Below are 27,945 nucleotides of genomic sequence, written 5' to 3' on the forward strand. Positions count from 1 at the left end.
AGGGGTGCACTTACTTTTGCAATTAGCATTAAATAATCAAGGTGGGACCCCTTTACTCTTCCTATTTAGGACCTAAAGAATGGTCGTGCCAAATTTCACACTTGTACGACACCAGGAAGTTACATTACATAGGGGTGCCAATACTTTTGCAATTGACATTAAATAATAGAGTTGCGACCCCCTTTACTTTTCCTATTTAGGACCTAAAGAATGGTTATGCCAAATTTCATGTTTGTACGAAACCAGGAAATTAGAGAATTAGTAGTGAGTGAATCAGGGCTTTCATATATATCTCTATCTATCTATATATCTATATCAGGAACAAATAAACTTAGACACAAAAATCGCGTTGCTTAGTCTAATTATACACAGAGTTTTCAACTTTCTTTGTGGATGAATCCTTTAGGTGAACTAATGTTCATGGCTAGATATGATTTTATTTGAGACAACAAGAGACCTTTCTACTCTCTATTTTAGGACAGCTTATTAGCCATTATACCACACAGAAATCATCAGATACCTCCATAAGCTCAAGGTAAGTTGTAGACAGATAGCATTATATGTATTTATGACCTCGCCTGTTTTTATTTTCAAATGTGTTGTCTGTTCCATCTGCCTGTAGGGTTAGTGTTGGCAAAAGGAAAATCCGAAGTTTGTCTGGAAAACTATCTCCCTTGAAGCCATGTTTAACTGGAGATAAAGAGCCAAAATCTGAACTCGAGGTACAGGACTATCTGCCACTGGTAAGCACTCTACATGTCTCACTCTAAAGATTAGATACTGTATAAAACAGATGAAGTTGCGAACTGTATATGGCGTTTTCAAAGGAAAGGAGGATCACACGTATTGATTTTCAACATGTCTGACTCTTTGCTCCTGTGGGAGATAAGCCACTACCAGTGGCCTACTCCTCTCTCCTATTAAAAACACTTCTATACCTAGGCTTGGTCAGGTGTGCATATGTGTATAGAGGGGTCAGGAAGACTAGCTGTCTAAGATATTTGGGAACCTTAATGGTTCTAGGTTAATGGCTATTTGCTCTAAGAAAGATTCTGTCTTGCTGATATTTGTGGCCTGTCATTAACGCTTTCCCTTCACTTGATCTTCACAACAGTTAAAGGGGTTGTCTCGCGGCAGCAAGTGGGGTTGTACACTTCTGTATGGCCATATTAATGCACTTTGTAATGTACATCATGCATTAAATATGAGCCATACAGAAGTTATTCACTTACCTGCTCCGTTGCTGGCGTCCCCGTCTCCATGGCTCCGTCTAATTTCGCTGTCTTCTTGCTTTTTTAGACGCGCTTGCGCTGTGCGGTCTTCTCTCCTTCTGCTCGGTCCAGGCACGAGCGGCGTTCTGGCTCCGCCCCCTTTGCGTCATCGCGTAGCTCCGCCCCGTCACATGCCGATTCCAGCCAATCAGTAGGCTGGAATCGGCAATGGAACGCACAGAGCCCATGGTGCACCATGGGAGAAGACCTGCGGTGCACCATGGGAGAAAACCGCAGTGCATCCCTGGGAAAGGACCGGCGGCCATCTTAGGGAGAAGATTTTTTAAAGTCCTTATTTTGTCAGATCAGTAAGTAGCAAGCGGTTTAAAAACCGCTTTAATTTGCTATTTTATGCCAGGGGGGTGACAGGGGGAATGGGGTAAGGTAAAATTTTGAGGTTTGCCGCGAGACAACCTCTTTAAGTAGTCGCTTGCTGAATACAAAAAAGTTTAGTACCGTGTTAGCCAGTATAGCAAAGTGTGATTGTTCTCCGCAAGAGAAACCAAGTAATCTTATAGATATGATACCTTTTAATGGCTAACAAATATACGTGGTGTTATACCGAGCTTACTTAGGCATAATGGAACAAATCTAAAGACCTATTTACATAAAAACATATACACATGATCACATGGGAGGGATGAGCATAACAGTACCAGGGAGGGATGAGCATAACAGTAAATAATTAGTCCAGTGACAAGGAATGTGAACGTTTATAGTCTCTGAATTGATGTTGGGTCAACAGGCCAGCGTGTTACCTCTGCTCTGGGTTTCCAATACAACATATGTATATGTGGGTTACATACAACATATGAAAGTTTTTATACTTAAAGGCAAATTTAAGACATACAACATATGAAAGTTATTATACTTAAAGGAAATTTTAAGTCCCAATATTACAGGAGAATTTGGGAATATAAATTTATAGCCACCTTTGATACTACCAGCAACTGTATGAATCTCGGGGGGGGGGGGGCGGATGGGGAGTTACATCAGTGGAGAATATGGGAAACCCAGAGCAGAGGTAAAACACTGGCCTATTGACCCCATAACATCAATTTAGAGACTATAAACTTTCACATTCCTTGTCACCGGACTAATTATGTACTGTTATGCTCATCCCTCCCTGTTTATCTAAGTGCTATTAATTACCACATGTCTGTGCCCTCTTATCCAGTCTCTGGTATTTATCTAAGTGCAAATTAACCCTTTCCAATCCACTGTCTGACGTCTAAAGACATTCTGATTGAAGGCTGTACAGCTCTGATGTCGGAAGACGTCCGGCAGGGTATTCTTACTGTAGATTACTGGCCGCTCTGTTGTCAGGGGCCTCTCCAGCATGTCCCACGCCGCAGTACTGGCTCTAGCCAGCAGATGGCGCTATTTTATAATGGCAGAAAGAGAAAGCCACCTAGGAAACCCTGAATCCAAAATTGGATTGCAAAGGGTTAAGTTCACCATGTCTATACCCTCCCATGTGATCATGTTTTTATATAAAGAAGTCTATAGATCTATTCCATTATGCCTGAGGAAAAAACCCTGCGTATGTTTCGAAAGCTCACTATAACAATATGTATTTTTGTTAGCCAGCCATTAAAAGGTATCATATCAACAATATTACTTGGTTTCCCTTACTGGGAACAATCGCACTTTGCTGAATACACACACGGTGATATTCTATAGTCTGTTAATAAGTAGTAAGTTAAGTGCAGTGTCCAGAATTTTAGATGGCAAATACTAAACTTGTCTTCATGTTTGGGGACATTTTACTAAGAATGATGTATTATGTAAGCAGTGGAGTGTGTCATAATCCTAAATGGCATGGTTTTTATGCTACTTAAAAGTCAGAAAAACTTTTCAGTTGCGTGGTGTACAACTGAATCCCCAAAAAGTGGTACGGGGAATTCAAAAACATGGTGTTCCCTTCGGCTGTTTGCAAAAAAAAAAAAATAGTGCAAGGACAATTTAAATAGCTCAACAGTAGAGATGAGCGAGCACGCTCGGGTAAGGCAGTTAGTCTTCTCGAGTAACTGCATTCTCGTCCGAGCAGGCTCGGGGGGGAGCGGGTGGGAGACAGATCTCTCTCTTCCCCCCGCTACACCCTGCCGCTCCCCTGAGCCTGCTCGGACGAGAATGCAGTTATTCGAGAAGAGCGATGCTCGCTCGAGTAACTGCCTTATCCGAGCGGGCTCGCTCATCTCTACTCAACACCAACTAATATAACAAGTTGTTTCTCCAAATCAAGTATCAAGTGCCTCTTCACTCTCCTGTATAGAATCCCTCATAAGAACACACATTGCCAAATCCACTTTTGTCTCAAGCAGACATGCTGCAACTAATCGGGCTTCATTAGTGGCATCAGGTGTGCTAGAGATGAAATGCATAAATTACTCGTATTAGCTAGATCTTTGTTGACTGTGGTAATTGATTGCATGTTAGGCGCATATTAAACGGTGAAGGTTCTAATGCCCAAACTTCAAGATGTACACTTCTAATGACCCAAAAGCAGAAGAAAAAAGTCTGCTCCATTTTTTCTGAACTATATAAATAAGCCACAGAAGCTTTGGGATTCTTTTTGTGGAGCAATGAAGCATGTGCTAAAAAAAAACACCCTGCCACAGTGAAGCATGGCTGTGGCTTAGTAATGCTCTGATGCTGCTTTGCTTCCTCCTGCACTGGTACATGTGAAGCACAAGATGAATTTAATCAAGTATCAGGAATTCCTAGAAGAAACCGTTATGTCTTATATGAAAACTCTGAAACTTGGGTGTCATTGGACCTTCGAAGAGGACAAGGATCCAAAACATACCTCAAAGTCCACCAATCTTAGTTTCAGCAGAAGACCTGCAAGATTCTGGAGATCTTTTTACTATAAAATAACAAAACTATGCACCAGATGAATACTTATTTTAACCAAACCAAACTGAATCTCTCCCTAGCCCCTTAACGACCAGGCTGTTTTGTATCTAAAGGAGCAGAAACCTTTTAGGGATTTTACCTATGTGGTGGTTTTACTGCCCTATTTTTTTTTCATTCAGCTACCAAAATTATGTATGTTGTGTGTTTTTTCTTTCAGTGACATATATTTTTTCATACTTTTTTCTTTTTTTTTAATCGACTTTTTTCATTTTTAGTTTTATCAGGAGTAAAAAGCTAAAAAAGTTTTTTTGTTGATTTTAGTTTTTAATTTTGTGTATTTACAATAAAAAAGTCTGGGAATGGGTTCCTCATTGTTTTAGACGTTTTGATATATAATAAGTTTAGTTTTGGATTGCAGGGTGTCTGCAACTGTTTTGGATGGTGTCTTTTTTTTTTTTAATTTAAATATTTTTATTTTGTAATTTTAATAATTATTTTTGTAACTTTTTTACACATCTATAGCCCCCCTTCCCCCCCGATGTCATATAAGATCTCTGGGGGTCATTTAGATTCTTATTTTTTTATTCTTTTAATTGCATCTTTTTTCACTGTAGCTGGGGCATCCACAAGACAGCATGGCCTTTCAAACGCTGTCTGCTCAGTTTTACGTTGTTTTAGTGATTTTTTTTTTTTAACGCACCTCACCCCCCATTGCAATGATGGGGTGTGTTTAAGAAAGTTGTCGAACGTGTTTAAAACCATGGCGTTTTTACAGACTCCTGTGTGAGAGCAGCCTAAATGCAGAATTTTGTGTTGAATTTGGAGAAACCACTCGCCTTATTGTGTTCAGCTATTTAAAATGTTCTTGTTTGTTTTCTGCAAACACCTGAAGGTTTGTAAATTTAGTAAACATAATTTCCAATGGCGGATGAATAAGGGTGGTTTCACATCTGCGTTGGAACCTCTGGCACAAAATATCGGATGCAAAGTATCATTCGTGCAGCTAAAAGGTAGCTGAGCAGAACACAAATTGACCCCAGTATAGTGAATAAGGTCCATTTGGTTCAGTTATAAGACTGAGCCATTTGGCCTAGAAATATCCCTTTCCTGCTCCCCAAACAGGCAGGAAAACAGAAAGAAAGCAGATGGCCCCATTTATATGCTGCGCAAAAAAAAGCATTAAATACAGATTTCCTGCTTATTTGCACGGCCCATTTAATTCTATGCCCTGTTGCTGTGCATAATACGAACCAAAATAGGTCGTGTAGCGTATGTTTTTTTATACAATCGAACATAGTGTGAAACAAATACGCTCATGTGAGCTCGTTAATTGAAATCAATGGATTCTGGTGCACAGCTGCACATGCACAGTGCAGAGCCAGACCTGCCGCTATTTGTTTACCGCACAAGTTTTCACATGGTCAAATTGTGGCTGCCTGCATAGGATTGCACAGGCGCAAAGTCTGCAGGAAATCCTGCCACGGAATCTCCGCCCGTGTGCAGGGGGCCTTGGGCTTTATTTACACAGGCAAGCATGATATTGATCAAAGAAACTTAGACTCATATCATGTAATTTTTCCTGCAAGTCTGATGCGTTTTGCAAGAAATATGCATTACAGCATATGGGATTTTGCTGTGCATAAAACTCACCTTATTTCAATAGGAAAAATAAAAACCAACTTATACTCGCATCTGCATAAGAGTACAATTTTTTTTTTTTTTAAACTCCTATGGTGAATTGGCGATATTGCCAAAAAGATAAGACATACTGAGAAAAGGGAAAAAAAACAAAATTGTCCCTGTAAATAAAGCCATTGCAAATAATGGGGTTCTATTTTTGTGTACGTTTTGTTTTGCAATGCACATAACTCACATGATAAAACAGCCCCTGTAACTACGGCCTAAAATTCATCTTGTATTTGAACATGCCCTCGTTTATTTAATGTTATTTACCCTATTACCCTTTATTTCTTCTTTAGATTAGCTTGCAGTCCCCAGAGGGATTTTTCAACTTGAACAGCTGCTTCTCCAGCGTTGTACAAATCTCGCTTCAGCGTTTACTCCGCGCTTCACCATTCACTTCTCATCAGGGAAGCCTCAGTCCAGTATCTGAGCCTTGTCCATTAGAACATACAGACCTTATCAGAGGAGGAGCACAAACTTGTAAAGGAGGATCCCAGCCCCAAGTTCCAATGACAAAGGATTCCCCTTCTCTGCCAATCTATGCCACATCTTGCCCTGAAGCTCTTTGCCACCAAGCAGACAGTGGACGAGGGTCAGAGACCGATCCATGCGACACTTCTCCATGTCCTTCAGAGACTGGCAATGAGTTAGATACAGATCTGGAGGGATGTTCTTGGGCAACCGCCGTAGCATTAGCGTGGCTTGAGCATCGTTGCGCTACCTTCTTTACAGAATGGGAGCTACTAGCAGCAAAGGCAGAGGGTTGGCTACGACAACAGACACTTCCTGATGGTCTGCAGTTACTTGCATTGAAGGGGGCTGCCCGACAGCTTTTTTTACTTCTCCGTCACTGGGATGAAAACCTCAATTTAAATATGCTGTGCTACAAGCCAGGTGATGTTTAAGGTGACCATCTTGGCATCTTAAACATAAAGGCAATGACCAAAGCTGTCTACTGCCTAAGGCTAGGGCTTCACTGTGACTTTTGGCCATGACAGAGGTCACACAACCAAAGATCACTGTCACCTTTAATCTCACACTCACATTGAGTTCAGTGGGCCATGGTACAAGTCTCAGGTTGTATTGACCGCGAGTTTAAAGAAAAGCCAACTTCGATGGATTTTTTTTGTGAACTGCGACTCTCATAACGATCCTACTGCCCTCACTGTTTAAGTGAGATCACAGGGCTACACAACGATCTTTGGTTGTACAACCCCTGTCAAGACCAAAAGTTGGCATGTAGCCCTAGCGTTACACTGACAACACGAGGACTTACATGATAAATTATAATAGAATGCAATTAATGGTCTTTGTTTATATATAGCAAGGTACTTTTGAGCTTAAAAAAAAAAAAGAGGCCAGATTTTCCATATTTATTACTTTAAAAAAAAGTGTATAAAGACAACACGTCTCTCTCCGAGCACTATCGGAGAAAAATCCAACACAGCCCAGCCATAGTACGCTTTGCAATCTACAGACTCTCTAGCTGTAAATACGATTGTATGTCTCTTATAAATGACCATGAAAGGATTAGTCCTTCTTCTGAAGAGGAGTCCTGGAGGTCGCTATATTCTCTTTGGAGGACTTCTCATCTGGTGGAACACCAAACCATAGGTGGAGTAGAATGGCCGCATGACACAAATGGAGGGCACCTGAGCTTACGGCAGTTGAAGGAAAGGTGTTCCATGACAGCTCAATGAGACCCAAGATAAGAATTCTGTAAAGAAAAAAAAAAAGACGCCTATTATGGGAGACTTGTCACAAGAAACACCACCTGCTATTGAACTGTGTTCTGAATGCATACTTGGCAAGGCCTGGCAGGACGTTGGTATCGGTGCACCACAACAGATACGGCAATGTGTGAAAGTACCAGACATAGAACTGGTAATGTAGGGAGCGACTGAATGTAACGCCCAAGAAGTTACTAGAGAACAAGACAAAAATAATCTCTGATAGAGTCAAGGTTTGTGCAGGTTTTAGTTGACAATTTGGTATTTCAAAATGGCTTAAGGTTGCATTCAAACAAGGCTGATTTGTTGCAGATTTTGTCACGGATTTTGGTGCGGGTCTGCAGCACCTCATCAGTTTGAACTGAACTAAAATGGTGAAATCTGCTGTAGATCGGCACCAAAATTTGCAGCAAATCAGCAACGTATGAACGCACCCTATAACAAATTCTTAATAGGATGCTTCACTAAAATGATTCTCCCCATCCTTTTTCTACAAACCAATGAAGTGCCACAATAATAATAACTCAGTATTGATATAATTTTCTGATATGTTTTTAAATTACTATATTCTAAGGTTTCTGTGACAGATGCATATAATAAAGGGAATGTGTCATCAGAAAATGACCTATTATATAAAATCACTGTTTTGTGTAAAAGTTATTTGTTTTTTTTTTAAATAATCTTCGGTCACTAATATATATACACAAGTCCTAATTCCCAACTTTTTTCACACTGACCACAGAGCCTAATAATGGTCTAATAGTACCTGTTCTGTAGATAAAGCTTTGCAGCAGTCATCTCACTAACATCACAGGCCAGATCACACTTAAAGGTAATACCCCATTTACACTGACAGATGATCGCTCAAAAGTTGAATTCACAGCCGGACACAGGCACAGAGAATCTTATCAGTGCTGTTGGCTTATAACAGCTGATCGCTCAATTCAAGAAAACTAGAATTCAGCGATCAACGACTCGTGCACAAAAACTGCGCAATGTCAGTGCATTTAGACAGAGAATCGCTCAGATTCTTTTGAGCGATTCTCGTTGTGTCTAAATCAGTCTTCACAGCTATATATAGATAACACCGGACTCACCATTCACAATAGGTGATAAGCTGTGACTTTCTACTTATTACCTTTCTTTTTTGAAATGGGAAACTATTCCCAATCATTATTTAAGACTTGTTTAATGAGTTGTACATTGATTTGAAGGAATGCTACCATCCAGTAGGTGGTGCTGCAGAGGTATTGTTCCATCTTCCTTATTTACATAAATTATTAAACAGTATGTATGCAAGTACTTGAATGAGAATGGAATAATTAACCAGAGCCAGCATTGGTTATGACTTGTTTGTAACAAACCAATCTAATTTCCTTCTATGACAGAATTACCGACTGGGTGGATATAGTATATTTTGACCTTAGTAAAGCATTTGACAAAGTATCTCATACTATACTTTTAGGTGGATTCACAACTGGCTGAGTGATCATACTCAGTGGTCATAAATGGCTGAACATCCAAGTAGAAGAATGTATCAAGTGGGGTACTACAAGGCTCTGTCCTAGGCCCAGTGTTCAACATTTTTATAAATGGATGGGAAATTGATCAAATTTGCTGACATCACAAAGCTAGGAGGGATAGCTAACACTGGAGAAGAGCATATTCAAATTTTTTTTTATAAAAGCTTGAACAGTGGGTGGTGACTAAGAGAATGGTATTTAACAAGGAAAGATGCAAAGTCCTACATCTGTCCAAGATAAATGAAAAAAAAGAACCAGAACGGGAGAAATTGGGCTAAGTAGCAGCAAATGTGAAAAAGACTTGGGTCTACTAATAGATCATAGACTGAACATGAGTCAACAATGGGATGCAGCAGCCAAAAAAGCAAACACAATTCTGGGATGTATTAAGAGAAGCATAGTCTAGATCATGTGAGGTCATTAACCTCCTCTACTCTTCCTTTAGTCAGACCTCATCTGAAATACTGTGTCCAGTTCTGAGCACCACACTTAAAAAAACATAGCCAAACTGGAGCAAGTTCAGAGAAGAGTTACCAAGATGCTGAGTGGTCTGCAAATCATGTCCTATGAAGAACGGTTAAAGAATCTGGGAATGTTTAGCTTGCAAGAAAGAAGGCTGAGAGGAGACCTAATAGCTGTCTACCAATATCTGAAGGGCTGTCACAGTGCAGAGGGATCAGCCCTATTCTCATTTGCACAAGGAAAGACTAGAAGCAATGGGATGAAACTGAAAGGAAGGAGACACAAATTAGATATTAGAAAAAACTTTCTGACAGTGAGGGTGATCAATGAGTGGAACAGGTTACCACAGGAGGTGGCGAGTTCGCCTTCAATGGAAATCTTAAACAGAGGTTGGAAAGACATCTGTCTGGGATGATTTAGTGCAGGGGACCCCCAACTCCAGTCCTCAGGGACCACCAACAGGTCATGTTTTCAGGATATCCTATGGTAACAACACCTGTGGCAATGTCTGCGGCACTGACAATAATTACATCACCTGTGCAACACTGAGGAAATCCTGAAAACATGACCTATTGGCGGTCCCTGAGGACTGGAGTTGGGGAACCCTGATTTAGTGAATCCTGAACTGAGCAGGGGGTTGGACCAGATGACCCTGGAGATCCCTTCCAACTCTACAATTCTATGATTCTATGGGAGCACTGAGTGAGAAGTTGCTCAGTTCTTGCTAGTTGTACCTTTTCAGCTTACTAAAAAGGAACAATGACCAAGCGGCTTCTCACTCAGTGTAGACAGGAATCGCGCAATGTTTGAGTGACTGCCCGTTTACAGTGAATGAAGGCGGACAGACCAGAACAATCTCCGGCCCGCTCCGCCTCCATTCACTTTTGACTATTGCTCCTGTGTAAGGCACGAGAGCCTAGTCACTTGATCGGCTGTCAGGCACTTATGTGCCCAAGTCATCCAGCATAATAGAGTCTTTAAATGCATGCATTATGGTCTATCATTTTTACAATAGGGTTTAATTCAACATTTTGTACGGTTTGTCTTTTGCAGCTTCTACTTATCACAGTATATAAAAACTGCAGACCAAGTCTCAATAGGAGATATTTAGCTGGACCAATGACTTCTCAGCCTGTATTAGCTAATTTATGACCACAGCAAAGAAACAGATAGGGTTTTTTATGTGCAAGATAATGTGGCTAGCAAAGGCTGTTCTGCATGAGATAAACTGTCACAAATCAGTCCAATGCAGTTGAATAAACAGTAAGACTACGTTCACATCTGCATTTGGGTGTTCCATTTTCCTACATAGTTATGGCCGAATGTGGCAAACGGACCTCACTGACTATAAGGGCTCATGCCCACAGCCGGGTCAGATCCCCTCTGCGAAATCTCGCAGCGAAATCAGACCCAGCGCCCCCCAGAACCCATTCTCACCTCTCCGAATCAGCAGCGAAAGTGTTTGCCGGCGAGCATGTACAGGGCAGCGCTGGGGTATGATGCGAATTCTCACGATACTTTCGCTGTGCCCACCGCGCAGAGTATTGCAGGACAGACGCCTTCCATTGACTGCAATAGAAGCCATCCGTGCATTTTTCCACACAAATTAGAACATGCTACAATTCTCCCCCACGAGCAGAAAAATCGTTTTACACAGCAGGTCTACGGTTGGTGATAGCGATGGGTGTCTGACTGTGTTTTCCACAGCAATAATCCGTCCGTGGGCACTCAGTCTAAGGCTGTCAGTTTGGTCTCAGTTTCGCTGTCTGGCATTTTATGTAGGACTTTTTTTACCTGCATTTTGTGCCACATTTGCGTCTGAGTTTTTAACGTAGATGTAAACGTAGCCTAAGAGCAGATATGTTCTTGTTGGCGTTTCAACCATTAGAGGTGTTGATTTAGGACAGAGTTTGGATGTGCTGGAAGAGGCAAGCTGCTTTCCAGGCGCCACAGTCAGAAATAAGAGACCTATTGTAAGCATTGTCAAGGGTACAAGTAGACATAGTGAAGTTGATCTTGTGGTGCATCTTGGAACAAATGATTTGTCTGAAAGTTTCGTTTTCACACAAAAAGAATTCCAGAATTGTAGCCAGGAGCTTTACAAGACAGCGGGTCCAATGGCATTTTAAAAAGTTTTTCGAGTCTCTGTGCCTTGTTTATCTGATTACAATGTGCGGCTATAACCGTGGTGGTAAGCTGAAGGTTTGGATCTTTAAGTCATGATGGTGGAAGGAGTTGTACAAGAGGGATCATTTGTATTCTTCATAGAAAGGTAGAAGTGCTGGGTGAGAAATTTAGAATTTTTGTGACAGATATTTAACCTAGAGGAAGAGGACAGAAATTTAATCTATGAAAGTTTCTTTCCCTTGCCAAAAAGAATGATGTGGTGTGTTGGTGACTCCAAAAGCATGGTAGTTAACATCGGAAATGGAATTGATGTAGCTGCTAAAAATAAATCAAAATGTTCTTCACACAGTTTGTAGAAATGCCTGAAGCATAAGAAACAAGCTCTGAGCTAATGGCTTAATTACATTCAGGGATAATTTAGACCCGCTTGCCATAACAGAGGCATGGTTCAAGGATTGTAAAGACTGAGAAATAACCTAACTGGATACAAGTTGTACAGAAAGACTGTAGACGGGTAGGGGGTGCGGAGTAGCTAGTTACGTCAGGTAAAAGAAATCATGGCGATTTAAAATACACATAAAAAGCTAGAAACTCTCAGAGTTGGCATACAAACTAAAGAGGACTGCAGGTGGAATTGGTGTTCTATACAGGCTTCTGGGGCAAACTGAGAATTAGGATAACCTGTTGGTTGATTAAATTATTTAAATGGCAATAAAGGAAGATATTGTAACAATGGGTGACTAACAGGCCTGATGGTGATTGGAATATCCCCAGTACATACAAGCAAGATCAGGAATCTGATAGATGCAATTAAGCAGCTCTACAGCCGCTTGTTATATCATCAACCAGAGGGGATAAGATTCTAGATTTCATATGGGGATCTGAATTCAAGCAAAGCATATATCTATCCTAAGCAAAAAATAAAAAGGAGATGATATAATGGCAGAATAGATGGGCCATATGGTCCTTTTCTGCTATCAATTTACTGTGTTTCTAATTCACTGATAAGCATATTTAGGAGAGAAAAGAGAGACAACGATTATTGCTAAAAAAAAACAAAACCAAAAAACATCGCTTGAGCGATAATCGTTGTGTTATTTTAAGCGCAAGGTGATCCGTTTAAACGTTTTTCTTGCACTACGAGCAGAGGATGCAGAAGACAAGCGGCGTGGCCCTGCTTGTCTTCCGCATCCACCCATTTCCCGCTTGCATCGCCTGGCTGTTATAAAGCTGAGCGCTCCGAGCGGGATATGGAGAACAGAGCTGTGCCTCTCTTTTCTTCATACCCCATCTGTCATCAGGGAGCGGGAAATTAGACAGACCGCGCCAGAAAATCACGGTGTTAGAAATGCCACGTTTGAGCACAGGTCTGTCGAGGCCCCATAAAAATCAATTGGAACATTGTACTACGATTAGCGTGGCGCTTGGAACGCTGCGCAAATCGTGGTAAAAAGTGACAGGTGTAAGAGCGGTTTAAGTGTCAGTTTGCCTTGAAGAACATGAGACACAAACGTCTACCTAGGGAAGTCCTGCCTGGCATCCCCACTTAATAGATTGGTGCTTGTATTGTATGCCACTGGAAACACTTGCTTCATTTAGTGGTAAGGATACTATTTGCTGTTAGTCTTCGTGACTGGGGCTTCCTCTGTGCTGGATCCTTCAAAAGTGTAAGAATGCTCTGTCCGGACCTGTATCAAATAGAAACAAATTGAATTAAACTCACAGGTCATCTTCTTAACATATTGCCACCAACATACTTCTTAGCAGATACCTACCTGTGCCATCGGTAGAAACAAAACAACAGTAGCCCAACAAGGTGAGCAGATAGTAACGCTAAGTGGAAAGCCCGATGCTGAAAGACGTGTTCTGGAAGGAAGCGCCAATTTACAGTCCACTGGAATAGGAACTGTCTACCAAAATCAAAGGATCGCAGGAGGTAGCCAGCAGGATTTTCCATCAGAAATGGTAGGGCCAAAATAACCTATGGTATCACATTGTGGCAGAATGGACAAAGTAAGTGGCATGTATATGAAAGGAAACAGATTATAGCAGTCTCTATCCATCCATCCTGTATATATAGTCTCTCAGGCTTAAAGAGACTCTGTTACCATCTTTTCTTGTCCATTGCTTTGGTGGACACAGCTTAGGATCGTATTACTAGGAGGTGGACAATAGGCAAAAAAGTGTTAGCTCCTCATACCAGCTATATCCCTCCTGCAGGCACCAAGCCAGCCAGTTTTTGCTTAGTGTCCATGTTCAAATCCTTGTTGAAGCATTCTCCCTGGAGTTGAACACGGTTCTGAACTCTGCTACATTAAGCTTTACTGTTCTCAATTTACTGTTTAACCAGTTTCTATACTACTAGATGCTCCTCCTACTTGCATACAAAATTGGCTAGCTCGGCGCCTGCAGGAGGGGTACAGCTGGAGCTAACACTTTTTTTGTTTAGTCTCCGCCTTCTAATGGCAGTAGCTATACCCATGGTCCCAAGTTGTGTACCCCAATGAACAAGACAAGAAAGACTTTACGTTAAGGACAAAAAACATATTTTGCAGTCCTAACTGAGGGAAGCATAAGGTAATGCCTGACAAAGCAATAAGTCTGCTGTACAGATTTGTGCAGTAGTTTGGGGAAATTTTACATTTTATTACCAGCCGCCAGACATTGGACTAGTCCTATATATTCATAAGCTTCAGCCTAGCAACACCCATCCTGCCCTCCAGCCAATGAGTGGCAGCTCTCTATGCACAGTAATAAGCAGAGATTGGTCAATCATTGGCTGGAGGGTGGGGTAGGTGTAGCTGGCCTGCAGTTTATGAATATCCAGGACTTCTGCAAGTAGTCATCTATGCATTTACTGCTACTGATAAAATGCAAGTTTCTGAAATACTACTGCACAGATACACATAGATATCATTGTCATCAGTGTGACCGTCCCTACCTTGTGCTGCCCTCAGGGAGGTGTGCAACAAGACGGGGACAGAGTCTCTTTAAATTGCTCATATGGTTTCAAACCACTAGCCCAGATACAGCTGAAGCATATGCCTTAAATTCCCCTAAAATAGGATGCGTCAGCTCCTGTTTATTTCAATAGAAGTGTGGCTGGCTTGGGCACCGACAGTGGGCCTGGGATCCGCTGATCATCGGAGAATCCCAAGTGGTGTCCCCCCAGCCATAAACTATTGATCACCTATCCTGAGTAAATTTACTATTGAGAAAAGGGACCCTGCAGGTATTCAAGAACATGAGAGAACTGCATGGGAAGACACTACCAGGAGACGGGTGCAAGACTCTCACACATGGCTACAGAAAATCTTTGGAGGCTAGAATTATTACATTAAAGTTGTGCAACCAAGTATTTGGAAAGGTGCTTTAATCCGGTCCATGTCATATGCTACATTTGTTTGTTATTTCTTCTTAGAAATGACTGCATGTATGACGACAGGTAAACTTTGCTGAATGTATTTGGACATGCTACTAAAATATTCTGATTATATATTGGCTATTTATACTAAATAAATCGAGGTTGCCAGTAATGTTGACTATGTATTTGGGGTCTATTCACACAATGTTTTTGAGTCCTTTGGCTTCTACCTGGCTGGCATGTGTCTGTAATCCTTTTTCTGTATAGAAAAGAACAACCCAATGCACCCTGGAATAAGTTGGAGGGATCTGTTGACGGTAAACGTCAGGAGTATTTTTTAATGTCCATGTCAAATAGACGCTCTACACACGGTGCAAGTAGAGCCTTAAAACATCTGACAGTTAAAATCTACATAAAGTGGTGCATATCATTGGAAGGATCTTGTATTCTCTGCTCAAACTGAGCACTAACTTCATGATTCTGCTGGATTCCTGATACTAGAGCCGTGCATTGGGGGAGATCAGTAACAGAACTTACAAGAAATCAGCACAATTATCCACAATGAATACGACTGGAGAACAAAAAGACATGGCTCAAAAGAAGTACAAGATAAGAATAGTATTAGTACTCAACTTTATCAGGTTTTTACTGACTGTTTGAATGACTTTCCTTTTACAAGTTGATTTGTAAATATGTAAATATAAGAATTAGTACCACATCAATGGGACACTTACCTGAAGTAATGCACAGATACAGAGCTTTGGTATAGTCCGCAGAAGTCCAAATCGGCACAGAAGGAGGTACAGAAGGCCAGGAGCCAACAGCAGAATGTTCATTTTGACAGATACAGCCAAACTGTAGACAAATAGGATGTAGTTACTAGATAAATCTCTGTATACGTTTACACACCAGCTATGGATTTATGCCTTCCCCCCATATTAATGCGTTGTAAATCAATTAATTTGCAGCTTTTATTTATCTGTAATGATAGCAGGTCAGCAAATCATAAATCGGAAAAAAATGTGTAAAATCCAACATTGTGGGAAGCCGTGAACAAAACATGAGGCTCATAGCACTGAAAAAAAAAAGAACAAAACTTTTAAGAGTTTGGAAACTCATTTTTCAGGTGAATATATATTATATATAATACGCCTTTTGTCAATGTCTAGGTAAATGGACTGCTCTCTACATCTTTTCCTCTGAGCAGTCGGACGTGACAGGGTTGCCCACTTTTGCCCTTCCTATTTGCAGTAGCCACTGAGCCCCTTGCCCTGGCTGTCCGACAGGATCCCAATAATCTGGGTATTAACATATGGCCTATTGAAAAAAGCATTGGATATATGAGGTTGATATGATTCTAATCCTATCTGACCCAGGTAAATCCCTTCTATATGCCCTCTCTCTTATCGATAAGTTTGGACATTTTTCTGGTTTGTATATAAACTGGCAGAAGCTCATCTTTATGCCTCAGCAGGTGAGAGGATGGTCTATAGGAGAGTACGCAGATATGCCATCTTGGTATCACTTCCAGCGTGGAGTACTTGGGTGAGCTTTGACCTAAATGTTACCCCATTACTCTAGTAAATTTGAAGTGTGGAGTTCCTTACCTCTGCCAGTTGCACAGAGAAGTAATCTCATTAAAATGAATGTAATCCCAACATTTCTGTACAGGGAACAGTGCATGCCAAACTATGGTAAGAAACCCTGCAACGTCCTAAAGATATTGCGGTTGTGGCCATACTCCACCTTACTAAGTGGCAGGTCACTTAAGATATTTACGACACTGGCTCTAAGAGAGTCCTCTACCAAAAGCCAAGCACCACCTGCTTTACTCTTTGTCGGAGACGTTCCTTTAGGCGATGTTGGAGAGCTGTGATCTTTATGCTAGGCAATTACTACCTATACATAAGACTGGCCGCTCGGGTGTGGAAAATGGGTAGACAAGTGACCAGGTATAAGGAAACTCCCTTGTAGGGTAATAGAGGCCTTCCACAACTTCTTAATTTTGAATTAGATATGGGGGTCACCTCCTTGGAGCATTTATTTGTGAATGGAATCTTTGTCTTTTTTGAACAATTACAACAGACACATCAAATCCCTAGCTAGGGTTTTTACAGATTCTCACAAATAGGACATAAGCCAAGTTCACATTTTGTAGAGCTGCGTTCATCCATTTCTTCGTACCCATTGATAGGGGGCTTGCGCACAAAAGGGCCTAAGGGTCTAATTTCTGTATTGTACACTGATCATATTTAGTCCAAAATTGCTTGTATACATCTGAGTGTGGAAGACAAGTGGAAAGAGCTCACCCCCTTGTTCACTAGTGAGAATTGGAACATGTCATGGCATCCTATACAGCACTGGCAAACAACAGGCTTACTTATTCAGTTATACATCTTTCTTAGTGAGGCCCTATTGCTCGCACGTAAGGCTATTGTAATGAAATGGATGGACAAGCGTGCCCTGACACTTTCTCAATGGCACAATAGGGTTAAAGGGATTCTATCATTAGAAGAAAACATTTTTTTTAAAAATCAATACTTACCTTTTACCTCCCCAGGCAGTCTTCTTACCGCATCTTCTCCTCCCCGATCTGCTCCAGTCCTCCGGCTCACCTTAGAGCAAGCTGACAGGGACCTCTTCTTCTTGTTATGGAGAATCCATTCTGTGGATTCTTCTTCCGGCAGGTCAGTGCAGGTTACGTCACTTGTGACGTGTCGTTCACTGCCTAGCAGGCAATGCCGATCTATTGCAGAGACTGCACATGAGTAACAGAAGATCGGCAAGGAGAAGATGCGGTGAGAAGACTCATGGGAAGGAATGGGTAAGTATAGAATTTTTTTTCTAATGATAGAACCCCTTTAATACCATACTCCCATATACAACTGTGTATAAAAACAGAAAATGTCTGGACAAATTTCCTAAGGTGTGGGGAATGTGGTATAGGTCTCCAGCTATAGCCCTCACACAAAATGCATATTACCATCTCCTTAATTTGCTGCAACCCCATGTGAATCTACAATCAAGTTCTGCTGAATTGGTTCTTCAGCATCACTGTATGTAGTATTCACTTAGTAGGAAATGGTATCCTGATGTGAAAATGTTCTCCTTTACCTATATTAAGGCCGGCTGCACAAGGGCAGACCAGATTCCACATGCAGAATCTCGAAGTGGAATCCAGCTGAGTCCCTGGCCGGCGACCCTGCGTACCTGCATTACCCCGCATGCCAATGCAGATGACCACAGCGGCTTGCCGTCGGTCATGTACACCATAGATTTTTTTCAAATATTTGTATTTTCCACGCCGTCACTAGGCAATGAGGTGGGTACCTGTGGCCCATACGCAATGTTAATTACATATGCGCTGAGATTTGGAGGCTTTCATTGAATTCAATGGAGGCCATCCGCAGCAAAATACAGCATGCTACGATTTTTCCTCCGCTCGCGGAATACGCAATTCATAGTGTGAAGGAAAAAGCAAAACATACCTTTCAATGCATGTGATTTGCTGTGGGTCTTCCACGCAGATTCCGAAGTGAAGCCGGTCTTAAGCTGATTATTTTTCTACATGTTACTAATTACAATTTTCTGTACACAAGGACTTCTATACCATGTTTATGCTACATTTGATTTACTGGTTGTGTTATTCTTCAATAAAACTAGTTAAAAAAAAAAAAAAGTTTTCCTGTATCCTGTGGATAGGGGATAACTTCATGTTTTCGCAAAACCCCTTTAACTACAATACAGAAACAATATTAGATGCAACTTCTCTGGACCAATGCACGATCTCTGCCAATTTACTAACTATTTGAAATCTGTTGTACAAGTATGCTGGAGCTTTAATGTAGCAAACTTTGATTTTAATATTAGAGCAATAGAAAATCTTTCCCATAATTACCTGTAGAAAAAGCAGCCCCAGCTCCAGTGGTCCTGTAATATCAGGTTGATGGCAAGGAATAAAATGACCATAGCCACTGGGTCATTAAAGAGGCGGAGAAGGAAGATGGAGTGCACACGATATGAAGCACAGCACATGAAGAAGAACACATAGGGTGGTACCTAGGAATTCCGGATGACAAACAGATACTACGGTCACTTTGCAAGCTCTTCTAGCTTATAGTTCTATATATACAGTTGGGTCCAGAAGTATTGTGACTGGCACCATTTCCATGATTTAGCCCCTGTGCACAACACAATGAATTTGAAACATAGCTATCTAGATTTGATTGAAGTCTAGGCGGGTGGCTTGCTTTACTTGTATTGGTGGTGTAGAGAGGCTATCTATGTCACTGTCCAAGTACTTGTGGACTTACAGTATACACATCTCTAGTCACACTGGCTAGATACACAGAAGATGTGGGTTACTTACCTTTCTAGTGACAATATAGATGCGAAACACAAGAAACAGTGTCAGCAGGTAGAGCACAGCGAAGATGTACTGAGCCAGTCGGATGTTGGTCCCATGCTCGGTTAAGTAATAAAACGCACTAAAAATGTACACGAATCCAGCAGGATACCTGTGTGAAAAAAGGAGCAAAAGTTCAAAGACACATATAATATATACTATATAGAGAATACTTTCATGCTTGACTACTATCTAGTTGCACAGACCATACTGTTCATCCAGGTTTGGTTAAACTGCAATCAGCTCTTGAACTTGGTTTAACCCTTTCCAGTCCAATTTGTATTCTGGTTTTCCTACGGGGCTTAATCTTTTTCTGCCGTTATACAACAGCGCTATCTGCTGGCTAAAGCCAGTACTGCATGAGGTGACACGTTGGATAGGCTCCGACAGCAGAGAGGCTTGCAATATACAGTAAGAGAACCCTGACGGTTGTCTACCAACATCGGAGCTGTACAGCCTTAATTCAAAATGTCTTCACAGGTCAGACAGTGGATCGGAAAGGGTTAAAGGGGTTGTCTCACGAAAGCAAGTGGGGTTAAGTACTTCTGTATGGCCATATTAATGCACTTTGTAATGTACATCATGCATTAAATATGAGCCATACAGAAGTTATTCACTTACCTGCTCCATTGCTGGCGTCCCCGTCTCCATGGCTCCGTCTAATTTCGGGGTCTTCTTGCTTTTTTAGACGCGCTTGCGAAGAAGGGTCTTCTCCCTTCTGGACGGTCCGGGCATGAGCGGCGTTCTGGCTCCGCCCCTTTTGTGCGTCATCGCGTAGCTCCGCCCTGTCACGTGTGCCGATTCCAGCCAATCAGGAGGCTGGAATCGGCAATAGAACGCACAGAGCCCATGGTGCACCATGGGAGAAGACCCGCGGTGCATCGTGGGTGAAGATCCCGGCGGCCATCTTGGGAGAAGAATTTTATAAGTTCATCTTTCATCACATCGGTGAGTAGCAAGCGGTTTAAAAACCGCTTTAAAATGCTATTTTATGCCGGGGGGGGGAATGGGGTAATGTAAAATTTTGATGTTTGCCGCGAGACAACCCCTTTAAGGAAAAAGTGTTGCACCAACACTTCTTGAACCAAGGCGGTTTCACACGGACGTATTTGCGTGTGCAATACGCAGTGAATAGAACCCATTGATTTCAATGGGTTGGTCACATGCATTTATTGTGCGTGCGCATTCTGACCACACAAAAAAAGATAGAACCTGCTCTATCTTACTACACCAAAGGTTCCAATAAAAGCCAATAGGGGGCACACAAACGCACAAGGAGATGCGTGAGCTGGAAAAAGAACACGTCATGAAATAATCGGCCATTTCAATTGGTGTGTTTCTTTGCTGCGCACAAGTAAATATGCCCTGTGGGCAGAAAAAGAGTAAAACACACGGGTAAACGTACAAAAAAGCATTGCTGTAGCGCAACAATGTTGCACTAAGGCACGTGCAATTGCGTTTACACCCCACGTTTTTCTACTTGATCTTCGATCAAAACTTTGGTGCAACCAGGCCTTACAGGGGTTGTCTACAGTTTAAAAGAAAGCAGCCATATTTTTCTAACACAGCGCCACCCTTATCCATAAGGTTATGTGTGGTATTGCAGCTCAGCTCCATTAAAGTGAATGAAAACTGAGCTGCACTACCAGATACAACCGACAGACAAAGGTGGCGCTGTGTTTGGAACAAATCAGACGATTTTTTTACCACCCCTTGAACTTTTTACCTTCTTATTATGGGACGGGAGCCAAACATATCATTGCTTCACTGGTACTTTTACCAACTACTGGGCGATCACACTGCCCTAAAAAGAGCAGTAGGTAAATGACATCAAAGCAGTCTGTTAGCCGCTTTACCCGTGTGCCTGTTCACAGAGCGGCTGGCCAGCACCGCTGACTACGACTACCTTTAGAGCACAGCCGCCCGGGCAGTAGTTGCTGTGGGTTTCCCACAGTGGAAAATCTGCAACAAACAACTGATATGCCACCGAACGTTCCCCCACGGTGTGGATGGGACTGGTTACATGTCAGGCCTGGCTTGTACGGTAGATGCTGCAGATTTTACTTGTGCGCACATTTCCTTAGAGACCCCCAAAATATCTATAATAATAGTGTCCCCCAGTATACTCACACCAGCGGTCCGGTGTCCCCCTGCAGCTTGGTGTAATCATAGGTCCCATTCAGCACTCCTTCCACCTCATCCATGTAGGCCTTCCAGTCTATCTCTGTGTCTGTGAAGAGGGCAAACAGACCATGACGTTACGTGGCATAAACGGGTGGTGGGCGACAGATAGCGGTATGTGATATAGAGAGATTGTACACAATAGATGAAACCTCCCAACTTCTGAGTAGTGAAAGGAGGGACAAATGTAATGGTGCCCTATGGCAAATTTTTATGGCACGCCCCCTGTGTCCCCTAATACTGCCCTGCAGTGATCCCCTCACAGACAATAGGGCTTGCAATGTGTTCTGTCTTGCACAGTTGTGCTGTATGACACAAGTTGCACCTGAGGAGCAACTTGCTATCGGCCATGTAAGTGATATGGGGAGGGAGCCTCCTGCCGCCTGGGATTGTGGGACAGCGCCTCAAATTCAGGACTGCCGGACAGAATGACATGTGGATGACGACTGTCCGTGTAAGGCCCTATTCACATCTAGGTTTCTGTTCTTTCCAGCGGTTCCATCGGGATTTACGTCTACATTTCTGAAAATGGAACCACTTGACAGAACCAGCGACTACAACAGCTCTGCGCTTTGGCAGATTACCATTTACTTTTGGCACTGAGCCAAATAAATAATATAGTCCACCGTGTTAGTCCAGAAATGAACGGAAAATTGTTGAAAAGCAGAAATATTGGTCTATATTTCCGCAGGCTTCATCCATGTTGGTAAACGGTTCTGTCTGACAGCTCTACTTCTGGGAAACTTAAAGGGGTTGTCCCGCGGCAGCAAGTGGGGGTATACACTTCTGTATGGCCATATTAATGCACTTTGTAATTTACATTGTGCATTAAATATGAGCCATACAGAAGTTATTCACTTCCCCCCTCCGGTGCTGGCGTCCCCGTCTCCATGGCGCCAACCGAAGCCTTCTTCTGCCTGGATTAGACGCGCTTGCGCAGTCTGCCCTCTTCTGTCCCGCTCCGGCGTGCTTGCGCCGCACAGCTGGTCTGCGCATGCGCAGAAGACCTGTGCGGCGCAAGCACGCCGGAGGGGCCCCTTCAGCGCAAGCGCGTCTAATCCAGGGAGAAGGCGGCTTCGGTCGGCGCCATGGAGACGGGGACGCCAACACCGGAGGGGGTAAGTGAATAACTTCTGTATGGCTCATATTTAATGCACGATGTATATTACAAAGTGCATTAATATGGCCATACAGAAGTGTATAGACCCACTTGCTGCCGCGGGACAACCCCTTTAAAGGTACAGTCTGATGGAACCAGCAGACACGATAAGAGTGAGATAAGAACAGACCCTAATAGAGGTAATCCATAAACAGATGGCGACTGTACATGCTATACACACGGCCGTATATGACCGGTGATAACTGTACATGCCATACACACGGCCGTATATGACCGGTGATAACTGTACATGCTATACACACGGCCGTATATGACCGGTGATAACTGTACATGCTATACACACGGCCGTATATGACCGGTGATAACTGTACATGCTATACACACGGCCGTATATGACCGGTGATAACTGTACATGCTATACACACGGCCGTATATGACCGGTGATAACTGTACATGCTATACACACGGCCGTATATGACCGGTGATAACTGTACGTGCTATACACACGGCCGTATATGACCGGTGATAACTGTACGTGCCATACACACGGCCGTATATGACCGGCGATAACTGTACGTGCTATACACACGGCCGTATATGACCGGCGATAACTGTACGTGCCATACACACGGCCGTATATGACCGGCGATAACTGTACATGCTATACACACGGCCGTATATGACCGGCGATAACTGTACATGCTATACACACGGCCCGTATATGACCGGCGATAACTGTACGTGCTATACACACGGCTGTATATGACCGGTGATAACTGTACATGCTATACACACGGCCGTATATGACCGGCGATAACTGTACATGCTATACACACGGCCGTATATGACCGGCGATAACTGTACGTGCTATACACAGGCCGTATATGACAGCTGGCGGCCATACGTATGTTATAAGTGTATACAGTAGACCACCAGGGTCGCCAGCCGTCCATACATTCCCGGGCAGCCTGCTATATATCCCAGCCGGTCAGTGTGATTCATACGGGCTCCGCAGCTGCCCGCACCCAGACGGCTATGGCTCACTGTGGTTTGCACTGTGCTTGCTGCCCAGACACACGTAGTCCGCCGCCCCCCGCAGCCACTCACACGGCACTCTCTGGATGACCCAGTGGGAGACCCCCAGCTCGGCCAGGCACAGGCACACTCCCAGCAGCGCCGTGTACCGGGGGTCGGTCAGGATGTGGCCCAGCTTCTCCCATCCCCGCCGCGCTCTCTCTATGGGGTTGGAGCGCCCCCCGGCCGCAGCCCCTCTACTCCGAGCAGCCGGTGCCATCAGCTCTAGCGGGACAGCCGCACCGGACCCGCCGGAAACAGGAAGCGGCCGGCAAGAGTCGGTGGAGTGCAGTACGGGTGGCATATTACCAAAGGAGGCCTGAGTTCTCCTATGGGGCCGATTCAGCCAATCAGCTGGCTGGAATCGGCACCACGTGACACAGCGGCGTGCCCGCGCATTGCCGTGCACAGGATTGTGCTGCCTGAGTTCTCCTGTGCGGCCGATTCAGCCAACAGCGGCGTGCCCGCGCATTGCCGTGCACAGGATTGTGCTTTGCCCGCGCTTTCACATGTTCAGTGCCTTGCCATGCACTCGTGTGGACACAGGATTGTGCCTTGCCCGCGGTTTACATGCCACTCGTGTGTGGCACAGAGAGTTATTGATTTGGCAGGTATTTTTTGTGCTTTTTGGCAGGTATTTTTTGTGCTTTTTGGCAGGTATTTTTTGTGCTTTTTGGCAGGTATTTTTTGTGCTTTTTGGCAGGTATTTTTTGTGCTTTTTGGCAGGTTTTTTTTGTGCTTTTTGGCAGGTTTTTTTTGTGCTTTTGCCAAAGGTGATTATTTCTTTTGCGCACGTGGATTTGCCAGCGGAAGTTTTACATCTTTTGCGCAAGTGGATTTGCCAGCGGACGTTTTACACAGGACTACTAAAAGCCAAGGTAAGCTGCTGCATCTGCTCATTTAATTGCGCTCTTACTTCCCCTGCGCGCATTGGCGGAGAGGCGGCCAATTCTGCATGCCGCTGCATTGTCCACGAGCGCGATCCCCAGCATGCCGCTGCATTGTCGCCGCGATCCCCAGCATGCCGCTGCATTGTCCACGAGCGCGATCCCCAGCATGCCACTGCATTTTCGCCATGCCGCTGCATTGTCCACGAGCGCGATCCCCAGCATGCCGCTGCATTGTCGCCGCGATCCCCAGCATGCCGCTGCATTGTCCACGAGCGCGATCCCCAGCATGCCGCTGCATTGTCGCTGCGATCCCCAGCATGCCGCTGCATTATCGCCATGCCGCTGCATTGTCCACGAGCGCGATCCCCAGCATGCCGCTGCATTGTCGCCGCGATCCCCAGCATGCCGCTGCATTGTCGCCGCGATCCCCAGCATGCCGCTGCATTGTCGCCGCAATCCCCAGCATGCCGCTGCATTGTCGCCGCAATCCCCAGCATGCCGCTGCATTGTCCACGAGCGCGATCCCCCAGCATGCCACTGCATTGTCGCCATGCAGCTGCATTGTCCACGAGCGCGATCCCCAGCATGCCGCTGCATTGTCGCCGCGATCCCCAGCATGCCGCTGCATTGTCGCCGCGATCCCCAGCATGACGCTGCATGCATGGTCGCCGCTGCATTGTCCACGAGCGCGATCCCCAGCATGCCGCTGCATTGTCGCCGCGATCCCCAGCATGCCGCTGCATGCATGGTCGCCGCTGCATTGTCCACGAGCGCGATCCCCAGCATGCCGCTGCATTGTCGCCGCGATCCCCAGCATGCCGCTGCATGCATGGTCGCCGCTGCATTGTCCACGAGCACGATCCCCAGCATGCCGCTGCATTGCTATGTGTGGAGACGCGGTTACCAGAGATTTGTGCGCTGTGCGCTGCTACGTGTGGAGACAACACCCAAGATTTGTGCGCTACGTGTGGTGAGTACGTCACCTGAGATTTGCGTGACGCCACCTGACGCAACCTGTCTTTTTTTTGCAGATTTGTGCGCCTTATTGCAAAATAACGTGTGGAGAGGATCCTGACGTTTGGACGCGTTTCGAGAAGAATTTCGCTTCGCTCGGACACCATCTGACATCACTCAGCGAGGTAAGCTGCTGCATCTGCCAAATTTTTCATTGCTTGCATATGCTCATGTGTACATGCATGCGTGCCTGTATGCGTACATGCATGCATGCCTTATGCGTACATGCGTGCCTGCGTGTATGCGTACGTGCGTGCCTGTATGCCTATGTGCGGGCATGCGTGCCGTATGCGTGCGGGCATGCGTGCCGTATGCGTGCCGTATGCGTGCGGGCATGCGTGCCGTATGCGTGCGGGCATGCGTGCATGCCTTATGCGTGCGGGCATGCCTTATGCGTGCGGGCATGCCTTATGCGTGCGGGCATGCCTTATGCGTGCGGGCATGCCTTATGCGTGCGGGCATGCCTTATGCGTGCGGGCATGCGTGCCTTATGCGTGCGGGCATGCGTGCCTTATGCGTGCGGGCATGCGTGCCTTATGCGTGCGGGCATGCGTGCCTTATGCGTGCGGGCATGCGTGCATGCCTTATGCGTGCGGGCATGCGTGCATGCCTTATGCGTGCGGGCATGCGTGCATGCCTTATGCGTGCGGGCATGCGTGCATGCCTTATGCGTGCGGGCATGCCTTATGCGTGCGGGCGTGCATGCCCTTGTGCGTGCGGGCATGCGTGCATGCCCTTGTGCGTGCGGGCATGCGTGCCTGCATGCCTGCATGCATGCCTGTGTGCGTGCGTGCATGCCTTGTGCGTGCATGCATGCCTGTGTGCGTGCGTGCCTTATGCGTGAGTGCATGCCTTATGCGTACATGCATGCCTGTATGCGTGCGTGCATGCATTATGCGTACATGCGCGCATTATGCGTACATGCACGCATTATGCGTACACGCATGCCTGTATGTGTACACGCATGCCTTATGTGTACACGCATGCCTCTGTGTACACGCATTCCTGTATGCGTACACACATGCGTGGCTGTATGCCTATGTGCGTGCATGCGTGCCTTGTGCGTACAGGCATGCGTGCGTGCCTGTATGCGTACAGGCATGCGTGCGTGCCTGTATGCGGACATGCACGCGTGCCTGTATGCGGACATGCACGCGTGCCTGTATGCGGACATGCACGCGTGCCTGTATGCGGACATGCACGCGTGCCTGTATGCGGACATGCACGCGTGCCTGTATGCGGACATGCACGCGTGCCTGTATGCGGACATGCACGCGTGCCTGTATGCGGACATGCACGCGTGCCTGTATGCATGCATTTATGTATAGATGCACGCATGCGTGTACATGCATGCAGATGCACACATGCATGCATAGATGCACACATGCATGTATGTATGTATAGATGCATGCATAATTCTTCTGACCTGGTTGGGGGAGTAGTGGTCATTGTAAGTGGGTTGAGCGGATCTAGGAATCAGTAATACTGGTGGGATGTGACTGTTAACCTGCTGATTTCTCGTCATTTCCTGCAGATCTGACGTCCTTGAGAACGGGAAGGCTGGCAGACAGTGAAGAGACCCTCGTCGTTCAGCAATCTTTAAACCCTTCTTTTAATGCACTGTTTTTTTCCCAGTGACTCCCTTGTTTTTAATACGCTTTTTAAAAAAAATAATTATGACGGAGGATCCTGAAAAACTGCACAATATTTTACTGCAATGCATTAAACAGAAAAGACCCATAAACACAGCGGCCTTTTGTCTATGTCACAAAGGCTGCTAGGTGTCATAATTAAGGATGAGCGAGTATACTTGCTAAGGTACTACTCGTTCAAGTAATGTGCCTTAGCCGAGTATCTCCCTGCTCGTCCTTAAAGATTCGGGGGCCGCCGCGAGGGAGAGCGGGGAGGAACGGAGGGGAGATCTCTCTCTATCTCCCCTGCGACTCACCTGTCAGTCGCAGCGGTCCCCGAATCTTTATGGACGAGCAGGGAGATACTCGTCTAAGGCACATTACTTGAACGAGTAGTGCCTTAGCGAGTATACTCGCTCATCCTTAATTATGACACCTAGCAGCCTTTGCAAACTTGGATTGGTGTAGGAAAACTAAGTGTTCCTCAAAATTCTGAAAAGTAATGTTAAATTTGTACGTCTCCTAGATGGAAAAAATAAATGTACAAAAGTTTTAAACCGTGCTTCCAGAATAAAGTGAACAGATGGAAATCTATATGTTCGCAGAGATTT

The 27,945-nt window shown here is 44.5% G+C and overlaps 2 protein-coding genes and 1 long non-coding RNA gene across 6 annotated transcripts in view; 2 read left to right on the forward strand and 1 right to left on the reverse strand.

The window, feature by feature from the left end:
• The window catches only part of VWA5B2 (von Willebrand factor A domain containing 5B2), a 54,479-nt gene extending 47,452 nt beyond the window's left edge, over positions 1-7,027 (forward strand). For both annotated transcript variants that reach the window (XM_066603227.1, XM_066603235.1), the window contains exons 20-22: positions 478-535; positions 623-743; positions 6,110-7,027. In XM_066603227.1, coding sequence (XP_066459324.1) covers positions 478-535; positions 623-743; positions 6,110-6,718 — 788 coding nt within the window. In that variant the 3' untranslated portion in view covers positions 6,719-7,027. The remainder of the gene's footprint in view (positions 1-477; positions 536-622; positions 744-6,109) is intronic.
• Positions 7,028-7,172: 145 nt separating this feature from the next.
• Positions 7,173-24,118, reverse strand: ALG3 (ALG3 alpha-1,3- mannosyltransferase). Its single transcript, XM_066603260.1, has 9 exons — positions 23,833-24,118; positions 21,555-21,654; positions 19,389-19,536; positions 18,918-19,078; positions 15,754-15,874; positions 13,431-13,636; positions 13,267-13,343; positions 7,618-7,762; positions 7,173-7,530 (listed from the first exon to the last, which is right to left on the reverse strand). Exons 1-9 carry the CDS (start codon positions 24,101-24,103, stop codon positions 7,344-7,346), a joined length of 1,416 nt encoding a protein of 471 aa, XP_066459357.1. The 5' UTR covers positions 24,104-24,118; the 3' UTR covers positions 7,173-7,343.
• LOC136627850 (uncharacterized) lies at positions 24,100-27,928 on the forward strand. 3 transcript variants are annotated; one of them, XR_010792826.1, is made up of 4 exons: positions 24,100-24,410; positions 24,480-24,677; positions 25,721-25,828; positions 27,238-27,928. It is a non-coding gene; the product is annotated as an uncharacterized lncRNA (long non-coding RNA). The 3 variants fall into 3 exon arrangements; XR_010792828.1 differs by having other exon boundaries at positions 24,101-24,410; positions 24,503-24,677; XR_010792825.1 differs by having other exon boundaries at positions 24,103-24,479; positions 24,549-24,677.
• Positions 27,929-27,945: the final 17 nt, after the last annotated feature.

This window comes from Eleutherodactylus coqui, chromosome 1 (genome assembly GCF_035609145.1).
Source record: "Eleutherodactylus coqui strain aEleCoq1 chromosome 1, aEleCoq1.hap1, whole genome shotgun sequence".
Lineage (NCBI taxonomy): Eukaryota > Metazoa > Chordata > Amphibia > Anura > Eleutherodactylidae > Eleutherodactylus > Eleutherodactylus coqui.